The following is a 22,463-nucleotide window of genomic DNA, read 5'->3' on the forward strand; positions in this document are numbered from 1 at the left end:
TTTAGACCCGGTATGAAACTTGGCAGTAAAGTCGAAGAAGACAAGAGAAATTTGTAGACGAAGGACTTGGAAATTGGATGACTAAGCGCCCTGCTCAGACAAGAGAAATGAGGTAATTTTGAAGCATAGTTGGAGTCTTGAAGCTGTGAGGAGATTCACGAAGCAGTTCGGTTTTTGAAAGTATCTGCCATATGGCTTTTGAGTAATTCAGTTAGATATTCGAATTGACCCGGGACGCAGTCTCTACGTGGGAGTATGACAGATAACATTTGGGGGTCCGGAGCTTAGTTTATTGCTGCTCCAAAATATCCCAATTCCAGTCCCGATTCCCGACCGTGAGACGGCGATTCCTCCTGCATCCAAGCCACTAAACAGTTGTCTAGCCAGTTAGGATCAAGAAATTGGCTATCCAATGTTCGCCAGACGGACCACCAGGCCGTGAGTCTTTGGGCATACTTCTCACGGCGCGGCGCAATACCCCGCTTTTCCCTTCGGAAGAGAATCTTTTCAGCTCTCTCGAGTCTCGACCATCTTGTCATGGAATATATCCCACCATCCATGTCCCGTAGCGGAGAAGAGACTGCGTTTTGGATAGAATAAACTCCTCGGGAATCCACTGCTCAACATGTCAGGACTTGAGGCCCTTGGGGTTGTTGCCAACATATTCCAAGTCATTGGCTTCGCTGCGGAGACAGTTCGACTCTGCAAAGCGATCTACGACGGCAGCGGGATTGACAAACACCTCGAGGAGTATGCCACCACTTTGAAAACGTTATCGTCAGATGTTCAGAATCATTACCACACGCGCCAATCCCGCGGTCCCGACGAACGGAAGCTCGAAGATGTCGCGAGAAAATGCAACGTTGTCGCTCGGGCACTGGACGAGGAAGTTCGCTTCATAATTGGCTGCCAAGGGCAAGGCAAGCTCGCCGCTACGATTCGCACCGCGGCCAAGGCGACGTGGCGGAAGAATCGATTGAAGAGGCTGGAGAAATCACTGGCCGAGTACCGAGACATGCTGGAATCACATTTGCTTGTACGAGTGTGGTGAGTAGCTCCCGGCGTAAAGTTGCGACAGAAGCAGGGCGTATTTTCTAAGAACCACTCCTTTCAGCAAACAAAGCGATGCCATAAAACTCCAGCAAGATGCTGGCTTCGCCAACCTCGACCAATCCCTACGTCTATTCGTTAGCCAGTACGCATCGGGCCACAAGAGTCTCTCGGAGTTAGTAAACACACGAATTGATACGATGATGGAGCACACGACACGGGAAGCACGACAAACCACAACGGCGGTTTTACGGCACGTCACTACGGTGGTCTCCAGGGCAGAGAAGGTGCTTGCAGACCGTCTGGCGACTGAAGCTGCGAAGATTGCCTGTGATGCTCAGAGGAGACACGACTCGTCCGTAACAGAGGATCAACGACAGCGGTTTCTCCGAAGCCTTAAATTCGCCACCATGAATGCGCGACGAAATCACATTGTTGACTCCCACGATGGAACTTTCAAGTGGATCTTCCCATCGCGACAGATACCCGAAGGCCCAAGCAGAGACAGCCCGTCGGGGACCAGTGGCGCCACTGACAGTCTTTGGGACAACTTTGAGGAGTGGTTGCAGTCAGAGAGCAATATTTACTGGATATACGGGAAGCCCGGATCTGGGAAAAGCACTTTGGTCAAGTTCCTCGTTTCAAGCAATGACACTTCGACTGCACTGAATTCTTGGCGAAGGGAAACTGTGATATTGTCGCACTTCTTTTGGAGACTTGGAACACAGATGCAAAACACTCTGAAAGGGCTGCTATGCACCTTACTTCATCGGGCTCTTTCCGGCAACGGAGCAATCTGCAACGCCATAATTGCCTCGCCATCTTATGGAAACAAAGAGTTTGATGCGGACTGGTCCACTCGAGAGCTCAGGGAGTTGCTCTTAACCGTTGTTGAGGAATACCCATCTCCATTGTGCATATTCATCGATGGATTGGATGAGATCTGTGAGAATGACGCAAGAGAACTGATGAAGCTTGTCGACGACCTAATGGCCCTTCAGAATGTCAAGGTGTGTGTGGCAAGCCGGCCAGACGCCCCGTTCCAGCAGCACCTCGGCCATTTCCAGCATCTCCGGCTCCAAGACTTTACGCGGGAGGACATGAGAAAGTATGTCGAAGATATTTTCACACTTGAAAACCAGTCGGATAACACCCTTAATCGTAAAGAAGGTCCCTGTGCGCAGGATAAATTAGTATCCTGGTTAGTCGACGAGATTGTCTACAAGGCTGAAGGGGTCTTCCTCTGGGTTCATCTCGTTGCACGGAGTCTCCTTCAGGGGTTGAAGAATGGCGACACGGGAGAGGTCATGAAACTACGCCTGCAAAGGCTACCGAGTGAACTGTCCGAGCTTTACATGGACATGTGGACTAGGCTCAATGGAGACAGCGCCGTCTACCGTAAGACTGCAGTGGAATACTTTCGCATCGTCCTCTGCAAGGAAACAATTCTTGGCCTCACACCATGGCCGGTTTTTTTCGGAGCTATCGAGGCTCCTTCGTATTTTTCGCCAAACGGGCTATTACTTCTCTTGTTCATGGCCACTGTAACGCAGTCTTTCCAAGACAGGGCCTTCGCGGCAAACTCCGGGACACCGTTCGACATCCAATCAATTAATCATTTATGCAAGGATACTCGAGACGCCATACAGAGACGATGCGCCGGATTGCTAGAGTTGAGGCCCAGATTATTCGCCGCCGATAGAGAAAATTATCGCCGGACAATGGCGAGTGTCTACGGGTATCGTCTCGAGGAGGAATGCCTTGCTGGTGTCCTGGACTTATGGCTCTGCGACGTAGAATTCATACACCGAACCGCTCATGACTTTCTAACGGACAACTCAGAGGGCAAGAGTCTGCTCGCCTGTTACGAATCTTCGACGGATGAGCAGGTCCTACGACTTGCCATGGGGTACTTGGCATGTTGTGCGATATTTCCGTGCTCTCTCTCCAGCTTCCTCGCGTACCTTGGAAGCATTAAATCTTTGAGCCTGAAATGTCAAGTACACAACGGGCTACGGATAGCCTGGAAGCTATTTGAAGACGGTAGGCTCCGTTCCCCGGAGACGGACTGCTTCTTAGCAGCTGTAGCAAATTCAGGATTTGAGGACTTCGTTCTCTTCTCTCTTCAATCAGCTCACGATGAGGAGCTTGCAACCAAAGTCTTGAGATATCTGCCCCTTTCCGGCGAACCCAACGTCCTTGGTCGTGACCGTTTCATTGAAGCATTAATCTCACTCGGGGCTGATCCGAATGCCCGCTTCTCGAATGAAATGGTTTCGAAACAGTGTTCTGACGGCGACTCAAAGGCGCAAACCCATATCTCCACTTCCGCTCTGTTTGCCACCTTCGTCGCCACTAGAGAGCCCCAATCGGACTATTGGTATGGAACACCAAGTGAAGCGTATAAGGCGTTGAAGCCTTTCTTACGAGCTAAACCGGACTTGGGAGAAAGGATTTCAGTTGATGTTGCATTTCACGGGGATGAGGGGGACGTCTTCCTTACCTACCACGGAGCGGAAAGCAATCGAAACCTCATTCGAAGATTCAATACCTCCACAAACAATCTGCGACTCGTGCTTGGCACAACTGTGGGATATCTCCTCAGGCTCGTGGCATTTCGCCTTCGCACGGGTGGATCCGTTGCTTCTGCCCAGGAGATGGAGGATTCAATAGAAGCCGCTCCCAGTGGAGATGGACTTAAGGTATTGTTCCTGATAATACCGGAATCACTGATACGGCCCTCTCCCTCGCATCCATTTCGTATACTCGATAGTAGTACCGAGGCGCACCTCTCTACCGCGTTAGATTCCTGGTTGTTTACCAATCACCGCTCCGAATCGGCGAGGGAGAAGAGATCGCTTTTGGAATTGCTAACGCAAGTGAGGAAAGATCTTTTAAGTAACCCGCAAATATATGAGCCAATGAATGAGCCACTTGGGCATGGTTTGGCGAGGATGAATTGGGGCTATGTATGGAAGAATGATGATACATCGCTGGGCGAAGAAGTCCAGTGAATATGTCAGAAAAGGACTTGACTTTCCGGAGACGCCAGAGAAGTATGAAATTCGATTCGGGTGTTCATCAAGGGCGACAGCATCGACTACTGGCGAGCCAGTGAAGAACTCGGAACAAACCCGCTGAGCTCATCGGAGACAAGGTCGACAACGAAGTAAATTAACAGGCACCTGGCTCGGAAAAACTATAATCAAGTTGCATATGGTTGAGCCGTCGGTCCCTGCAAGTGCTTTTCGAGGTATACTGCCACGGGCTCTAGAAAGGTGCTGAATCAACAGGAGACGAAGAAGGGGCGCCAAACAAGGACAAAGAGCAACTATACTCTTTATGGAGACACCATTTAAAATCACAAAGAGGAATCTTTCGATGGTATTAACTCAGGAAAGAGCAACCCTCCTTCACCTCGAACACAGGTCAATAAGAGTTAGGACGGTGCAACCTACAGCCAACTGGAACTATGATTTTGTGACTTTGTGATTCACATATCACTGAATTAATTGTATTTACACTCAACCACTCTCTCTCTCTTTGCTCCACTACCTTGGTGATTTTTAGTTACTGATTGCTCTGGCTTCCTAAAAACTATTTATTGGTGCCTCCCTAACCTCGCGATTGATCATTGTGTTTCACTTCCCCTAAAAGACTCAACATCAGATTGATGCGAAAGCTATCTCCTTTGATCCCCAACTCTCATCTCATATCTATCTTAATCGAGATAATGCCAATTCCTGGATCATGGGCCCTTGTGGCCTATGTCCCCCTACTCCTCGCATCAGCTCATGCCTCTCCTAAGAGTATCCCAACCTGCCCAGCCCTGTTTGATTGTCATGTATGCTGATGATTTTATCCTCCTCCTTAGGCGCTTCCGATGCTGACCTTACTACTCCTCTCGGTCTGACCGACGCCGACATCTCCTATTTCATTCCCAAGGTCTCCCTTGACATCGATGGAATTAAACTCTACCCCGCTGCCCCGGAGGACAAGGAATGGCCGTTCATTACTGCCCATGGCGATGCCTGCTCCCTGAAGTACGGCACGATGTGCTGTAGTAATGGCTGCATCGACATCCCGGACACCATCGATACACCCGCCAACATAACCACCGCCCACATTGGAAGCATAAACGTTGTCATCAAGCATCGTGACATCGAGCCAGCGGCTGATGCTAAGGCTCAGGATCTCCTCTCCGCCCAAGCACTCCTCAATGATGTCAAAGTCTCCATTGTAGAGGATGCGACCAAGGCAGCTGGGAAAATGTTTGAGTTTGCGCTTATGGTCCTTTCCCACAGTGCTCTCAAGAATGAAGCCGCGAGTCAGGAAAAGCCGTTCGGTCCTTTAGATGCCCTCTCGGAGGCCGTCGCAGCTGTTGACAAGGTTTTGCCAGACAGCGAGGCCGATTTCACCGTTCCCATCTCCAAGCCCAAAACGCTTACTCAGTGGGTTCACAAGATCGATCAACTCATTCTTGCCGCTTTTGAGAACCACAAAACAACCGTCGACGTCTTCGGCGTCCACCAACCGTCTCAGCTTCGAGCCATGGTGAACCGAATGCGGTGGTTCCGGTCGCTGGGTGACACATTGGCAGTTATGGACCTAGTCAGCCCTTCCCACAATACTGAACTCCTCGCACGGATGATTCTCCATGATTTGGGCGCCGACGAAAGGTGCATGGACTCCCACTTTACTCAGTTCAATAACACAGGGAGTGCTGGTTCCATCACTCACGGCATTGACGCCTTTGCTGGCCAAGTCCAGCTTCACGCAAGGGATTTCAGGGACAACAATGGTACCACCCCGGTTCTTCTTCAGGGCGAAGACCAGCGCCACCCAACCTGGGTCCATTTCAAACCCGGCACTCCCGCACCACTCGTTGAGACTTTCTACCAAGCTCTTGACCTGTCTGAAGGCTACAAACTCCCAGGATTTCCCGAACTGGGTGCTTCGTATTTCACAAAGCTCAGCCGACGCCAACGGGCCATGATCGGACACATGAAGTCTATTTCCTTCGTCCACGAACAACTGCTCCAAGGCTCGAACGACCGCGGTGCCAGAAATTCGTCCTCAACCATCACCAAAGCCGCCACCGATCGGCTGTGGCACATGTCGCACCGCGATTTCGGCAATCAGACGACGCCGGCCAATCGCGTTCTATATCCTCGCGAGATTACCGACCCCGGCCCTGATAACGATGCCGATGTCGTAACTCAGGAGGGCGCTCCTTATCATTTGCTAAGGATATCCCAGACGCGCAGTCCTCTTTATCAAAATTCATACCGATATCACAAGTCCGCCGGAGAAGGTACCTGGGTATATGTATTCGATAGTGGCTATGCCCACCACACTCCAGAGGTCCGCGTAAGTTTTGCCATCTCCCTCAATCTTTCTTCTTTTTTCCTTCCCCTTTCTCTCCTGCATGTTGCCTCTAACGTGAAAATTGTGGCATTTTAGGAGGAACTCCGCATCGATGACAACAATATACAGGACAGCTTCTTCGAGGTGCCCATCGAGTCATGCATCGATCCTGCTCTTAATCTTCCCGAACAGAAGATTAACCGCGCCCCCGATATCGACAGGTTTGATGACTGGCAAGGCCATGGCACTCCGGCCGCGTCACTGGCCGTGGGCACACGGTTTGGCGTCGCGAAAAAGGCAAAAATGTTCAGTATCAAGGTTTGGTGCAGCTGGATTCAAAATGGCGTATGGGGCTTGCGAACCACCCCGGAAGCCATGCTGATTGGGGCCAACAAAATGCTCGAGAGACATCGAGAGTTCGGGCATACGGGAAAAGCGGTAATGTTGATACCACAGGGTAAGTTTCTGACCCCTTTCCTTCTCCCTTCCTCTTTCTTTCTTTCTTCTCCCTTCTTTTTCCTTTCGTGTTTTCTGGGCTTTGAGGAGGGATAGAATCATCTTTAGAATCGGAACCTGGCTGACATTTGTCAATGCGCAGTGCCGGCTATAATAGCAGGCAGCGAAATGGCCGAACAGCACACAACGGCATGGAGAACCATCCTCCTCGCATGTCGCCACGCAGGCATCGTCGTTGTCGCCTCCGCCGGTGCCAATGGTGCCTTCGTGGTGACCGATGAGGGCGGACCTGACGACTGCTTCTGGGAAACGAGTGCAGGAGATGGCTTGCTTCGTTTCCCCGAGACCCTCGCGGGCGAGTTCCCCGAACTCATCGTCGTGGGTGCTGCGGGGATTGACGGAACCTACCGTATCCAGAACTCGAGGATCTTGGATGATCACCAAGACTGGGTATTTGCTCACGGATACCCGATCGAAGGAATGGCTATTGACGGAAGTGTGCGCGACCTTCAGAGTGATATGTGGGCCGCACCCCTGGTAGTATGTCTTCCTTTCCTTTCGTTGCCCGTTTTTGGTATTTATTTCATTTACTATATCCCCTGGATGAGGTTAACAGCTAACTGTTCATCGCGCCTCTTACTTAATCTAGGGCGGCTTGGTTGCGTATTACTTGGCCCACCCTCATTGGGGGCCGTTGATCTACTCAGCTGAAGGGAACTCGGATGTTTCGGATGTTCGACGCATCGGAACTCGTGTCAAGGAGATCCTTAAAGGGACGTCGTGGCGGCGTTATGAACACAATAAAGAGGAGGATCGATGGGCGGATTTCATTGCGGTCTACGGGGACGATTGCAATAACCTCCTCGACTTGATCAACCAGTATCCGGGAATCGAAATGGTGCCCGATCAAGTCTTGATGGTATCTAATGCCGTTGCGGGTATTCAAAATGGTGAGTAAACGTCCACCCCCTTTTGGGAGTGCCATGTTGTGAGAACTGACCAGAATTTTGACACACCGCAGCTTGCTACGCGGCTGTTCCGCCCGACACGAATAACGGAGGCTCCGATCTAGGAAACATCTACGACGGTGACGACAATGGAGCGAACGGTGGAAATAACAGAAAACGTAACCCGGCCCAAGATCCCCCCGCTGACCCCCTCGCCGGCCTCAACGAGACCTGCGCCAGGGCCCCGCCGGCGTGGTACACCCCCAAGCCCAGCGCGACGGCTGCTCCTCTCCCGACAAACCTCGCCGATTGGGAGGACATTGGCTGCATCGACCTGCCCGAGGATAACTTAGCCGGCCTCAATACTACTTCGGTTAACGGCGACGTGGACCTCGACAAGTGCGCTAAGGAGTGCGCGTGCTCGCACATGTTTGCCGCGCGGAATGGCGATACTTGCAGGTGTATCAAGGATCCGGTGCAGCTTTTCGGCAAGGTTATGGATGGAAAGATGTGCGGTGTTCCGTGCTCTAATAATGGGCAACAGACGTGTGGTGGTGAGGGGAACGTTACGAGGGTCTATCTTAGTCTCGTGGGTGTTGATGCGGAGGATGAAAGGTGCGCCGGCAAGTAAGGTACTCTGCGGCCAACGGAAACGACACCACCTGGAGAGACATTAAAACGGCTTTTAGAAAAGGCGAAAAATCAGTTCGAGGACGTTGGTCAGTTTATGATAGTTCAGATAAGGATCGAATAAGGACCAACCGCATTGTCTTTTCACCCCCTCTTGAGTCGTGATGTGTTCCACTCTGAGGATATTCTTCCCGTCTTTTTGTCTCCGTTGTGCAGTGTTACATTTTGATTTACATCTCTGAAGGGGCTCCTTATCAAACACGGGTGTGTAGTTGAGAGAAGATGAAGTGACCCATCGCCGGCCTGTAAGGCCGGGGAACTTGTCTAGCCTAAAGACCAAGTCTAGGGCTGCAGATCACATCGCAGCTTATACGGTCGCAAGGATTCAGGGCTACTGACAGACTCATCGCATACGACAACCTACTGTAGATCTATAAACAAATTTGTTTGGAGTGTCACAAATTCACAATGAGGTGGTGATCACAGATCGCCGGTGCACGTGATGCGTCTCCTTTCAGACCTCCCCTGCCAGGTGTTGGCAAGTGACCCTTCTCAACGCTGAGATTCACGATGCGTCGTCAGCGATTCTCCCTCAATGTCGCTTCTCCCTTGTATCTCCCATCATCTCCCTCTTGAAGGGGTATCCCCTTGTCCCTTTACATTTGATTCCAACAGCATCTGCGCGCCTTCCGGGATGACCGATCGACTTGCGCCAGAGCCTGTCTACCTCCGCCCAGGGCTGTTTTCTCGGTCATCTACAACCTTGGCTGGATCTCAGACCGCCGTAGAACCTACCATCCCTCCCCATGGGCCTTCAGAACCTCAATTTCTCAACGATGATCCCTTCCCCACTTATCCTAACAAAAAAGTCCGAGCCCATGAAGCCCGGCGTGTAAAGAGCTCAGTAGCCCTTTCCACACAGACACTAGAGAGCCGCGCGTCAACCGGCCTTACCGACCCTGACCCCATCGGCACCAGCATCCTTGATGATAACACAACGCAATCAGCCAAGACAAAAGCCTTCCTCAAACAAGCCCTCGATGAAGCCCAATTCTTCGCCGGAGGTCTCCTCTCCCGAGCCACCGAATCTACAAAGCACTACACCGTCATTCGTCACTCCTTCGCCCTCGTCTGGTACAGAGGCCCAGCAACCGCCGTAACCATCTCCATCTTATCTGACACCGCTTTACCGCCCACCAGGACAGTATGGCTCCAGCAAAAAGGATTTTCCGGCAAAACCGGCATGGCGATAAAGGCCATGGTCGGTGGCGTAGACGGCTGGATCAACGTCACGCCAAGCCGCAGCGCCCTCGCCACCGAACTACCCTCCAACGACGAGCGTGCTTACCAGCGAGACTTGAAGCGCTTCTCTGACAAGGCGACGGGGCGTATACGCAAGCATCTCGCGCGGGAAACTCACATCTTACGCATCCCCGCCTCCGCATCAGACGGATACTACCGCCTCGTCGTCTGCGCCGGTCCCAGCCCGGGCAAAGTCCTCTGCGGGAGCCCCGTCTTCCGCATCGCCAGCATGTCCACGGACGCCAGCGTCATCCGCGGCGCCGGCCTGCGTTCCATCCCTCTCGAGGTGGGCGTCAAAGTTGGCTCCGTCATCGCCACCAACACCGTGATGCGGTACGTTTCTCCCGTGACGGGGGTCGTGGGCTCGCAGCTGGGCAAGTACAGTTCCAAGGTGTCGTCGGCGGCGAAGAAGGGGGTGGCGACGGCGTATCAGAAACACGACGAGCAGTGGAGGAGTATGCGAAGGGCGAAATACAACCAGCTTCTTGCGGCCGATGCGGGGCTTTTGAGTGGGGGGCACTTGACGTGTACTGTTGGGGCGGAGACGGGGCCAGAGGAACCTTTTCCTGTGAGGTTTACTGGGATGGTGGGGAGGGGGACTGGGAGGTCGCGGGAGCGATTTGGGATTCCGACGGCGAATCTTTCGGGGATACCGGATGATTTCAAGGCGGGGTTTAAGGGTGTGTTTGTGGGATGGGCTCGCGTAGTCCCGAGAAAGGGAACAGAGAACTTGTTTGTGGACTGGAGTGAGGCGGTTATCACGGTCGGACCTTTGATGCACGCTCCGGTTAATGCTGTTCGAAAGAACAAGGTGACGGTACACATGCTACATGACTTCGAAGGCGTTGACTTTTACGATGCGAAAGTGGAAGTCATCCTAATGGCCTACATTCGGTCGCCGGAGCTGGAAAATTCAGCCGAAGACGCCGTGCTAGACGCTTTGCTGCAAGATGTTATTGTTGCCGTGGCGAGCCTGAGGAGGGATCATTGGGGGTACGAGGATGCCCTCCAGAGGCTGAAGACGGTGGAGTCAGAGAAGAGCTTCTCGGAGAAGTTGGTGGATGTGAGGGAGAAGGTGCAGCAGCAGGTGGACCGGGTGCCGTTGCATTTGGCTGGGGTTCGATCAGACTCGGACCTTTTGCGCGATGAGGCTTACGGGGCCGGTGGGCTGTATATAGTGAGGTAGCATTGATTACGACGATAGAGGCATAATACCGAGCTGAAAGCCTGAAATATAGATCCTAATAGAATCTTCACGAGTATCATGTCTCTGCTGGCAAAAATTTACTAGCTGCAGCCTGCATTCTGAATATCGAGGGGAGAGTACCGTTCAGAGCCCGCGCAAAGAACCAATGATCCACTAGCAAATACCGAATGAAGAATCCATAATATACAAGAGTCAATTTCAGCCAGTATCAAGTACGTCCGATGGTGTAGATAGAAGACCCGGCGTCTCCAATATCTACTGACCAGGCACTGGACAGCCGCCCCAAACTACAGGACGGGCCTGAAGCTTCTTCGCCTCCAGCTCCATCTCCGGACGTCCCTTCCCTTCCAGATTGACCGGTCCAACGTCCTCGATTGTATATCCCTCAGGCCGGAACTGGGCTGCTCCAGGAACAAGGCCACCGCAAAGCCTAGTAAAGAGGGGACCGATTCCCCACCTATTGGCGAAGGTAGGCTTGATGTACCACGGTTGCGAAAAGTACAGAAGCATGTTGTACTTTCCGGTCGTGGGGTCTGGATCGTCACCTACGCGCTTGAATTCTAGCCACGCAGGACGAGGGAGAAAGAGGTGCTTGATGACGAAGCTCCTAAGGGCCATGAAGCCGTTCAACATGGCTTGTTGAGAAGAAGTTGGCGGGGAAAGCCTAGAGGTTCCGCAAGGTTAGTTTCAGAGTTTTGACGAGTTCAGAGACAAGGGGGTTTGTGGGAAGGGGGGAATGAAACTAACAGCATCGCCTCGCGTGTTCTCCAATCGATAATAGAGCTTATAGCCTGAGCAGCCGCTCCTTTCGCGAATCCAGGAACACCGAAAAGCAGAATATCAAGAGTCCCCTTCGCAACCTTCTCGTTCGTCTCGTCCGGAACAGCATTCACCCTCGCATAATTATCGCTCCAAATCTCAATAGCCCTCAACCAAGCCAACCCATCATCCCCATCCAAATACTGCTCCAAAACCTCATAAGAAATCTCCATAGCCTCCCCAGCATCCCTCCAAAACACACCCTCGGCGCACAACTCAACCTCGGAGAACTCGCGCCACTCGAACCTCTTGATCCAGCGGGACGGCTCGAGGGCGAACAGGCTGAGGGTGTAGAGCATGTCGTCGTTGGAGATCCTGCCAGCTTTGCGGTATCGGCCGTGCAGGTAGTTCATGCGGGCGACGCTGCAGACGGCGCGGTCGGATCGAGGGGCGTTGTTGGTCATTTCGGTTAGGAGGGCGGCGGTGTCGGCGGCTCGTTTGCAGGCGGTTTCGTTGCTGGCGAGTTGGCCTGTTGCGAGGAGGAGTTTGGAGATGGACGGGATGGCGTAAGTCTAGCGTGGGGATTAGCTTGGTGGAGAGGGAGGGGAGGCTTGGAGGGGATGAACGGGCATACCTTGAAGAGCGCAAAGAAAAGGGATGTAGTAAAAGCATGGGGGAATTCAAAGTTGGCAAGTTGTTTGCGGATCTCCGAGGCTTCTTCGACCGTCATAGATGCCAGAGTCCGGCGGCCGCACCGCCCATACTTACGGACGATCTGATTCCGTCGGCGGTACCTAAGCAGGTGCACTGCAGCTAGATACGCGAGAGCGGTAGCCGTGACGGCCACGAGGCGGTTCTCCCGCGGCTGCGAGAGCCGTTGGATATATGATGTAGCAAGGGCGACGAAATCCGTCATTGTCGGTTCCATGTCCTGCAAGTATCATGCTGAAAGAAAGGTGATGGAGGTTGGGACCAGGGCCAATAAATGCAGGGCTTTTGCAAACGCATCGATTATTTCATATATTAGCTTAACAGGTGCTTGGCTCGACCCACTCACACCAGATATTCTAATACTCGTGCAGTTTTCTTTATCAAGGTGGCAAAAGCACTTACATGTCGAGGTAAAGGAGATGTGAAGGGGCTCGTTGAGGAACGAATTGAACAACTATTTCTCTCGCGTTTTTACGACTCCTAAAAATTTCGCGAATTCCAGGGTTGGCAAAAGTTGGATAAGACTTTACGGCGCGCCAATACAATAGAATTTGAACATTAATTGACGCGATTATAGTTTCCATTAGTTCCCGAACTCGTGTGGAGAAGAGCTTGGCCAGCCGGAATCAGATGCTACTGATGGTTCGCAGCTGAACACCCAACAAAATCAACTTCGCGCCCGCATCTTGAAACATTGAAATGACAGAGAAGCGGCTTCTCAATGAATAAAATTGCCTAAACGTGGGTGCCCTGGATATATGCGGATATGCATAGTTTTTTTTTAAAGCTATATAATAACAGTTGTTTTGGGTGTTCAGCAAATCCCTTGGCACAACTGTCTGAGGCTTCGACCCTGCGACAATTAACCAACTAATTCGGCCATTGCACACATCTCCTCGATAGCATTAATGAATGGACAACATTCGCTATAGATGCACAAGATGTGCATAGAAATCGGTTTACAACATGACGCCAAGCTTGACATCCCTATTATTGTCGGGCCATGTGTAATAACAGACCCTGATATATCAGGCAGCTATTTAAGGAAGGTAATTTAGGGGCTAGAAACGGAAGGAGCTTTACTTCGTAGTTCTGCAATCATCACTGTTTTCACACATCGCATATCTGCCTCCAACACCTATGGGCTTTACAGACCAATTTTGGTCATGCTTTTCACGCGAATTCCCAAACCGTACATCCAGGGAAAGACGAAGCATGCGCCGGAGAAGAAGCGTAATGAGATCTCTTTTTCTCCTTTTGAACGGCGTGAGAACAGTCACAGACCACAGTAAACTGGGTCGAGCTGTCTCTGTGCGTGCAGTTACAGGAGTGGAAGGGTTGAAGTGAGGCAGGTGGCTTCCTTTCCTCGGACGGCGTTCTCTTACACGACAGGACCGCCAGTCACTGAGTTCGGAACGCGAGGGATAAAAAGAGAACATTCGGTTCTCCGTGCCACTACATCATTGATCAGCCAATATTTAAGGAGAATTCGGGGACGGTTGAGTCTCTTCAGGGCCATGCAGCGTTTTATTATCGATGATTGGGAGATACGAGATGGAAGAAAAGCTCTCTGGCTTCCGCCGGGCGTTAGGCCTACATGTTGGGTATTTTACAATAACACATTTGCCCTTGGGGTTGGCTCTGTCCTGATAATAACTTGGGAATTGTAGAAGTTCAGCTGCTTTGTTTCGAGTTTGGGAAACAGAAATATATTTAAAATCAACTTGACATATGAGTTACTAAATAGACAGGTTGCTACTCAAAGCAGCTTGCCAAAGCGATCCTGTCTAGGACTTACATAGTCCCAGTGATACCACCGCTGAGTGAAATCCATTGCGCAGTAATCCACCGGCTTTTCTCCGATACTAGCAGAAGCACAGCGTCAGCTATGTCCGCTGTGGTTCCCAGACGCGCCGCTGCTCGCGTCATAGCAATCATGCCGGCCTGCATTTCACTTGGAGACCCATCAGGCTTTTCGAGAAACGGCTTCGACGTGTCAGTCGGGACCGGGCCGGGTGCAACCGTATTGACGGTGATTCCGCGACTTTTTCCGAGCTGTACATTCCTGTGAGAACCGACCATCTGATGTGATGCCAGAGAAGACATAAGAAGTATTGCTTACCTCACCAGCCAAGGACGCCGTCAAACTATCCTGCGCTGCCTTCGCGGCAGAATAGACCGTCACACCCTCGAGGCCAAGCTTGGCGGCGATCGAGCTAACATTGATAATCCGTCCCCCTTTGGGCATCTTTCCCGTATCGACAACGGCCTGCGTCAGGTAAATCGGACCAAAAACGTTCAACCCGAACTCATGCTCGAGTTGCTCCGGCGTGATCTCCATCAAGGCTTTGTTGTCGCCGCCTCCAGCGTTATTGACTATCGAACATCTGAAGTCAGATTTGCCTAATTTAGTGATAACAAAATTCGAAGCCCCTGGCCTCCATAACATACCGAGAATATCAATGTGGTCCGTGTCGAGGCCCTTGAGCGTATCCTCGACGATGGTTTTAGCGGTGCCGACCTCCTCGACCGCACCTCGCACCACGGTAGTTTTGGTTCCGAATTCCTTGGTGATGTTCGCGGCGATGGCTTCGGCCTTTGACTTCGAGCTCTCTGACACGTAATGGATGGCCACAGACGCGCCGTTCCGAGCCAAACTTCTCGCGATGGCAGCACCGATCCCGTGCTCCTTGCTAGAGCCTGTAACCAAGGCAAACTTGCCGGCAAGTGAAAGTGTCTCTGCTGCCATACTCAGCTGATTTGTAGAGGTGTATCGTGGAGTGTGTTGATGTGAATGAGATGAAAAACCAGGCAGGACGAACACAGTCCATCAACGCCAGGTTTTTATATGCGCAACAAAACAGAAAAAAGAAAATGATTGTTAATATTGTAAACTCCGAATCTGGATTATAAATGTCCTAGTCGTAAGTTCCTTGAAATTCCCCGTGTTCATCTTCACGGAAATCCGTGTACGGCGTTTTAACTCCGGCAATCACATAAACCGAGAGGGGGTTTTCTCCCCCCCCACGAAACAGAAACCTGCGTTAATTAACGAATCGGCCGAGCTGTATAGCCTTTCGGAGATTCTTTGTACTGGACAAAAGGTAACCTATCGTGAATATCAACGAATATGTGGTGCGGAGTTAGTATTGCGACCCGACCGACCATAGTCTTTTTCCCGCTTCGGGGTAACACATCTGGTGATGATCGAAGCCCCCACGGTCTACCCCATGCGATGCCCAGCGTGCTACTTCTATCCTACGTCAAAGGCCGCCATGACGTGCCTCAGATTAATAAAGGTGAACATATTAGTTGTACGCCACTGTACTCGGCCATATATAGCAGGAACTGCGCCCGCCTTCTTCTCCTCCGAGGCATGACCAAGCACAACATACTCGCAAACACAAAACACACTCTTGAGAAACTTATCCTGAGTCGACTCAGCATCCAATCATGGCCGCTAAATCCCCCGTCGTTCTCATCCTCGGCGCCGGCCCTAATATTGGCCAGGCCGTCGCCCGCACCTTTGCCTCCAAGGGCTACAAGGTTGGCCTCGCCGCTCGCTCCCTAAGGGAGGCCGACAGCACTGACAAGCAGCTGAACATCCCCAGCGACTTCTCCAAGACCGAAGATGTCGTCAATGCCTTTGCCAAGGTAAAGGAGGTGTTCGGCATCCCTAGTGTCGTCGTCTACAATGGTATGCATCGTCCCCGGTAGTGCCGTCGCTAGTTGACCGACGCGTCGCAGTCAGCGCCGTGAGCTTCACCCCTAAAGACGACCCCTTCGCCCTCTCTCTGGCCGATTTGAGTCGCGATACGACCATCAACATCTGCAGTGCCTTTGTTGCCGCGCAACAGGCCGTCTCGGGCTTTGCACAGCTTCCGGCGTCAGCCGCGCGTACCTTCATCTACACCGGCAATGTCCTAAACGTCTCCATCCTCCCGGGATTTCTCTCCCAGGGAATCGGCAAGTCGGGCGCCGCTCACATGATCTGGGCCGCCGCGGACGCTTACAGAGACCGTGGATACAAGTGAGCCACCCAATCTGCTTCGAGAATTTGCGCGTGGGAGACTAACGACGTGAAGATTCTACTATGCCGACGAACGGAAGCTAGACGGGTCGCCCAAGTACCACATCGACGGTGACGCGCATGCGGACCTCTACTGGGAGCTGGCCCACGGCAAAACACAGGGCCCATGGATGCAGACATTCGTCACGGGTGTCGGATACAAGAAGTTCGGTACCATGTATGCGCCTCTCGCGTGAGGCAATGCTGACGTCGATGGTCCATGCGGCAGGCTCGAGGCCAACGTCGCCGACACGGCCGCTTTTCCTGGACTCTAGGAGATGATGACCAGCTTGTCGTCGGAGTATATGGCTGTAAGGATACAAAGCTTGTTTTCATATAGTTACATGTCGACTATGATAGAGCCTTTACTATCCAGAGAACTTATGAGATTGTGACCACTCCCGATCCAAAACTTTATGTAAGTTCAGGGTGGTTTGCAAAGTTGTTAATGAGAGAAGTCCACGGACATGGCATTTTTCCATCCCAGACTGTCCGAACCCCAACAGATCCGTAGAAATACCAAGAGTCAACCGAGAATGCTCAACAGTGTGTCCAATTTTAGACATTTATTACATCTCAACATGTTCCATGGTTTCCTTTTGGCTGCTAGCAGCGGTATCCTGCAAATTTCCGAACAAGACCCCGATTTCCCCGAACGGCAGCTGTCAGCTAGGAATAAGTGGAGCTTGGGATCCGTTCGTCAAGGTCCTCGTATCACAACTTCTAGTATGCCTGAGGGTCGCATTACGGTGTTATTGAAGTCTAGACTGTATTACTAACTCACAAATCTTGCTGTGCCCACACATTTGGGAATTAATAAGCCAATTGTTGCACGGAACTCCGTGAAATAGACTTCAGGCGCAAACACGGCACCCCCCTCCGGCCCTCCCGGCATGTATACAGAATGGATTTGATGAATTCGACGAAGTGCATTTCCTGATACCAACACTACTGAGCTGCAAGACCCAACTACAGCATTCGCTAAATATCAAAATGCATAGGGAGCAGGAACGAATACCTTCCAGCAACCACGAAGCAAGCCGCCGTTGCCCGCTATGCAAGAAAACGTTTGCTCAAGGTAGGAGAAGTCTAGAACCTCGGAAAAAAGAATCTGGTAGTAGCTATCCTTACCCCTAACAGACGTTAATGTCTATTTGTTAGAGTCCTCACGCAGGCGGCACTACTACTACTGTCGCTCCAAACTTCCCGACACAAACACATCTCGCAGGCGATCTTGCGCCGCATGCGTTCGGGCAAAAACTCGTTGCATTGTGCCGGACGATACTAGTTCAGAAACCTGCGTTCGTTGTCGTGAGCGGGGTGCGGAATGTGAGTTTGCTGTGGCAGCACGGCGAGAAGGGGAGTCTCCTGGAGGCGATGTGGGTTCAGCCCCTAGTGCAGCTCACTTCACGGGCAAGAAGTCGGAACCCCATGAGAGTACAACCTCTCTGACCCTCGCCATGGGGTCTAGCCGATCTACAAAATTGAAAACCAGCAGATTTCTCCAGACCTCTCCTAATTCTACAGCCTCCCTCGGATGGTCGACGGAAGACATCTGGGATTCTGGTCTCAGAGACCTCGACACGTTTGGGCTTGAGACTCCACTTTTTAGTGACCAGAGTATCGATTATCTGCTTTACCCTTTCAGTGAAGAACCCAGCATGATCGAAAATGGTATATCTACCCTGACACCATGGGGCTTATCAGGCCCTTCGCTCTTTGAGCATCGGACTTTTCCTAGGCCAAACCAAGGCCCGCTAGTATCGTTGGCAATGCGGATATTGAGATCCTACCCTTTCATGATGCTCCAAAAAAACGCGCTGCCGCCGTTTATTAGCCCTTTGCAAGCCTCCTGGGCTGAGACTGGAGTAGGGCCGCAGCAACAGGTCAGTCGATGCGCTTCCTCACCGTCATATCCTCAAACATTTATTATCCGGCATAGCGGACCGCCAGTTTATAAATATAACTATCGTAATTAGCTCTCTGGATGTGCGAACATTTCTATGAATAATGGCCTTTTACTAACGTTTCCTTAATGAGCAGTCTTTACTTACGTGCATGGGCCTAGTCCAGTTATTCAAATCTCGAAACGATTTAAGCAGGAACATTGTATGGAGGCTGATCAAACTTGAGCAAGAAAAAATCCTTTCCAAGGTATATGCCGTGCCAGTTGTTGTTATTTTGAAACCAATAATAACTGTTTCCAGCATGCGGAGTTCGACAAATGGGAGCTTCTGGCTGCGTTCCAGGCCCTACTCGTCTACTGCTTGCTGCGCCTCCAGGAGGTGCCAGTGGGCAATGACGGCCTCGAAGCCGCCCTTCTCACCACAGTGAATGTAAGTGAGCGGTAAACCGACTTCTCCCACAGTATTGATAGTATGCGCTCTACTCTGACAACCACGGAAGCTTGTATTCAACGCGCTAGTATTGTCGGCCGGTGGGATCCGCAAGATGAACCTTCCCGATGACCCCGGCGTAACCTGGATGGACTGGATCTACAACGAATCAAGGAGACGGTGAGCACTGTTGTCGACGTATTAATACTCTTTGCTTATAGATCATACTGATCCACCCGGAAGGACTGTGCTTATTTTTCAGATCCTCAACATTTTAATTGAGATGTCAACCGAGGCTTCTTCTTATCCCACTTGCGGCTTCGTTCTTATGCCTCTGGCAAACAATGCGACTCTGTGGAATGCAAATGACATCGAGGAATGGCGAACGGAGTTCGAACCCTGTAACAAGGAGCGAAAAGTCAACGGACTCTCTCGAACAGGAGTGTTAACGAAGCTTCAGTTGACCGAGAACTGTGTTGTTCTCAGCTCGGTGGAGTGGGAAGAATGGAGGGCTGAGGTTGGCGAGATAGGGACGCTCGTCATGATTGTAGGCGCGTTGTTATAGATTGACGACTGCTTTAAATTAAATATTAAATTTAATAAACGATCATACCTGATATGCGAAAACAACCCTGGGCCGAATTTCAAACAAATTGACATCAGCATCGGCGTTTGTCTGTTTTCCGAAGTCGTGCTCGGCATGGCGCCCGGCAGACGACGAAGGAACTCTTTGACGGAGATAACAAGTGGGAAAATGGTGACGGAGTTTTCTACTCTCAAGACCCGAGTGATAGACATTCTGCACTCTCTTGAGATCCAAATCGACAGTCAGGAAAGGATTGCTTCCTAGGATGGGATAATGGTAACGCAGGGTTTTGACCTCTGGAAAAGCGTTACCAGCTTTGACGTCCTCGATGTTATCGCTCCTTTAGGTTCCGTGCATCTGTATACATTCCACAGGTCTGGGTCGTGGTGGGTGGATAATAGATCTAATAATGTGGCAGCAAAGGTCACATTTCCAAGTCTTACCACTACCTTGTTCCGACCTAAGCAGCTCCTGCCTCAGCCTGACCTAGAGTGAGCAGAGGATCCTTGCAGGTGCACGCGTTCAGACTGGAGTCACTGGACCTAAACATTGTCACATAAAGAATATCACCAACATTAATTCGTCCAATAATCAGGCATGAAAGTGATACGTCAGCCATAACATTTACCTGCAATTCTCTCACGAGTTTTCATGCCCAACCGCCACACGGCTATACGATTTGCGCCTAAACTCGACTGGCCGTCGATTACACTCTGCCTGACCAAGCTCTAGATACTGCAAGAGGGAATCGTTCGAAACCTATCTCCCGCGGCATAACCTCTCGCCATAGTTCCACTGGTTATCATGGCGCCATGCTTATACTGCGAGTCGCTGCCCTTTACAGAGTTAGAGTGGGAGTCGGAGCACTATTCGACATTTACACAACTAGATGACTCGGCGAAGAACGGCTGTGAAATATGTGGCATATTTAGGGCCGTTGTTCTTGAATACTACGCGTGTCATCGATCTGGCTCCATCGAAGAAGCGGAGGCATACCACCGACAACTGGATAGAGAGGATGCGGAGATAAGATCACAGGCTGGGAGCAGCCACTCAAGTCGAGATGTAGATCTGAGCGACAATGGCCAGTCCGACCAAAGCAGCGAAGTTACCTCCTTTTTTGCCGAATCAGTCAGCCTCGACACGGATGCAGAATTTGCCCCTTTGTCTACGGGCGTCTATCGGATCATCTACACGCGACGCGCCGAGGGTAGCATGGCCATTCCAGTGGACGAGTTGTATCCTTTCGTGGATGTCTCGTCCCAACTTGGTAAGTACGGTGCGTTTCTACTATTTCTACTGCGCGGCAGGACGACTCTAAGCTTCTGCAGGCAGCGTTGCTCTTAACAGTTGGAACATTATCGGGCGGCACGTTCCCCAGGATGTCGACTTTGAATTGGCCAAAGATTGGATTGGAAGCTGCGAGAGAGCCCACACACTCTGCTCTCGCTCATTGGACGGCGCTACCCCCCCTTCTCGACTTCTCGACCTGCAAGCTTTTAGCAACTCTCTTGACATACGCCTCATTGAGGGGTTGAAGGACAATGTTTCATATGCAACGTTGAGTCACTGTTGGGGAACTTCGCAGCCATTACGACTTACCAAAAAATCATCTGGGCAGTTCAAGGCAAGGATCCCCTACAATAGCCTACCGAAAACGTTCCAGGATGCAGTTACTGCCACGGTATCATTGGGGTTGAGGTATCTATGGATAGACTCTTTATGCATCATACAGGACAGTGCTATTGACTGGGAGGAACAATGCGCGAAAATGGGGGGCATCTACAGAGACTCCTTTGTGACAATTGCTGGGCCAGCTGCACCTAGTTGCCACACTGGATTCCTTCACCCACGGGACATCTTGTCGATGGTTACAGTAACAGTCAAGTGCGGTGATCTGACCGACGATATCATCCTCTCTCACAAGGGCTTGGCAGAAGACTGCTACAGTCTTTCGCCTGAGGATAATTCACCCTTGGCTAGAAGAGGATGGATTCTTCAAGAAAGACTGCTGTCCCGTCGGGTGCTTTATTTTGGCACCAGGGGCATGTACCTTGAGTGTTTTAAGAACGTCCGTTTCGAAAGTTGTCACTACCCGACAAAGTGGGATATTCAAGCCAACAGCATCATAACCAAGGCTGTTGTGGACCAGCTCGGGAGCCGAAGAAAACGCCTATCCTATTGGTATCACCTTGTCACCCATTACTCGGAGCTGTTGCTGACGAAATCGACGGACAGACTGCCGGCGCTTTCCGGTATCGCCTCGCAATTCCACCGAGCAACGAAGGAAGATTATATTGCAGGAATTTGGCAAGGGGACATCGCGAGAGGGTTGGCCTGGTATACACCGTACTACGTGCTTACTGAGGAACCGCCACGTGTTTCGGGATGGGATTACCTTTCTCCTTCCTGGTCATGGGCTGCCGCGAAGTATGGAGTGCAGTTCCCTGATTACGTTTCCGAGTTTCTGAGCCGGGTGGACATTCTAGAGGCTACAGTGACGACATCTAGCCTAGACCCGTTCGGCAGGGTAGATGGGGGCTATATCAAGTTACGTGGGAAAACGCAGATTGGGGTTATACGAGAATTACCTGATTCGTTAGTGCGTGGGCGTCGGACCCTTTACGTCTACTCCCGCGACTTGCCTGGAGAAAAACTAGGTCGATTCGAACCGGACGACCGGTGTTACGTTCCAGGATCAGAGTTTAGCGTCCGATTGCTATACCTCGGGAAGTTCAAGCGAGCACGCGAGCACGAAGACGAGCCAGGCGTGGCTCTAGCTGTTGAGCCAGTCCACAGAAGAATTGATGTATATAAGAGAATTGGGATGGTGCACGGCGACACTTTACATAGAGGTGCTCCCAATGGGCTTGAGGGATTTTTCCAGGGATCCAGAGAAATATGCCTCACCCTGTGCTAACCGTTGGATACAAGCGCAAATCGTGCAAATCGTCACAGTTTTTGGACTGTAGATGTCTTTAACGAGTGAAGGACAAGGGGAGGTACGAAATGGGAAAATTGGAGAAAGAGCACTTTACTTATG

At 51.3% G+C, this 22,463-nt stretch overlaps 5 protein-coding genes and 1 pseudogene across 5 annotated transcripts; 4 read left to right on the top strand and 2 right to left on the bottom strand.

Annotated features, from left to right (window-relative positions):
• Nucleotides 1-625: 625 nt before the first annotated feature.
• Nucleotides 626-8,451, top strand: SAPIO_CDS6945 (uncharacterized protein; the record flags this gene model as incomplete). The annotated part of the gene is made up of 11 exons (XM_016788909.1): nt 626-1,047; nt 1,115-2,448; nt 2,893-2,973; nt 3,184-3,430; nt 3,656-3,752; nt 4,137-4,164; nt 4,925-6,420; nt 6,514-6,874; nt 7,016-7,413; nt 7,523-7,823; nt 7,895-8,451. The coding sequence occupies 11 exons, from the start codon at nt 626-628 to the stop codon at nt 8,449-8,451; spliced, it is 5,322 nt and encodes a 1,773-aa protein (XP_016641433.1).
• A 693-nt stretch (nt 8,452-9,144) lies between these two features.
• Nucleotides 9,145-10,938, top strand: SAPIO_CDS6946 (annotated as a pseudogene; the record flags this gene model as incomplete).
• A 276-nt stretch (nt 10,939-11,214) lies between these two features.
• Nucleotides 11,215-12,634, bottom strand: SAPIO_CDS6947 (uncharacterized protein; the record flags this gene model as incomplete). Its single annotated transcript, XM_016788910.1, has 3 exons — nt 11,215-11,623; nt 11,707-12,290; nt 12,353-12,634. The coding sequence occupies 3 exons, from the start codon at nt 12,632-12,634 to the stop codon at nt 11,215-11,217; spliced, it is 1,275 nt and encodes a 424-aa protein (XP_016641434.1).
• Nucleotides 12,635-14,223: 1,589 nt separating this feature from the next.
• SAPIO_CDS6948 (uncharacterized protein) lies at nt 14,224-15,178 on the bottom strand (the record flags this gene model as incomplete). Its single annotated transcript, XM_016788911.1, has 3 exons — nt 14,224-14,484; nt 14,552-14,805; nt 14,881-15,178. The coding sequence occupies 3 exons, from the start codon at nt 15,176-15,178 to the stop codon at nt 14,224-14,226; spliced, it is 813 nt and encodes a 270-aa protein (XP_016641435.1).
• Nucleotides 15,179-15,882: 704 nt separating this feature from the next.
• SAPIO_CDS6949 (uncharacterized protein) lies at nt 15,883-16,773 on the top strand (the record flags this gene model as incomplete). Its single annotated transcript, XM_016788912.1, has 4 exons — nt 15,883-16,126; nt 16,177-16,459; nt 16,515-16,676; nt 16,728-16,773. 4 exons carry the CDS (start codon nt 15,883-15,885, stop codon nt 16,771-16,773), a joined length of 735 nt encoding a protein of 244 aa, XP_016641436.1.
• A 1,527-nt stretch (nt 16,774-18,300) lies between these two features.
• SAPIO_CDS6950 (uncharacterized protein) lies at nt 18,301-19,018 on the top strand (the record flags this gene model as incomplete). Its single annotated transcript, XM_016788913.1, has 3 exons — nt 18,301-18,384; nt 18,706-18,834; nt 18,905-19,018. The coding sequence occupies 3 exons, from the start codon at nt 18,301-18,303 to the stop codon at nt 19,016-19,018; spliced, it is 327 nt and encodes a 108-aa protein (XP_016641437.1).
• Between the last annotated feature and the right edge of the window lie 3,445 nt (nt 19,019-22,463).

Source organism: Scedosporium apiospermum (assembly GCF_000732125.1).
Source record: "Scedosporium apiospermum strain IHEM 14462 chromosome Unknown SEQ_SAPIO_0109, whole genome shotgun sequence".
Taxonomy (NCBI): Eukaryota; Fungi; Ascomycota; class Sordariomycetes; order Microascales; family Microascaceae; genus Scedosporium; species Scedosporium apiospermum.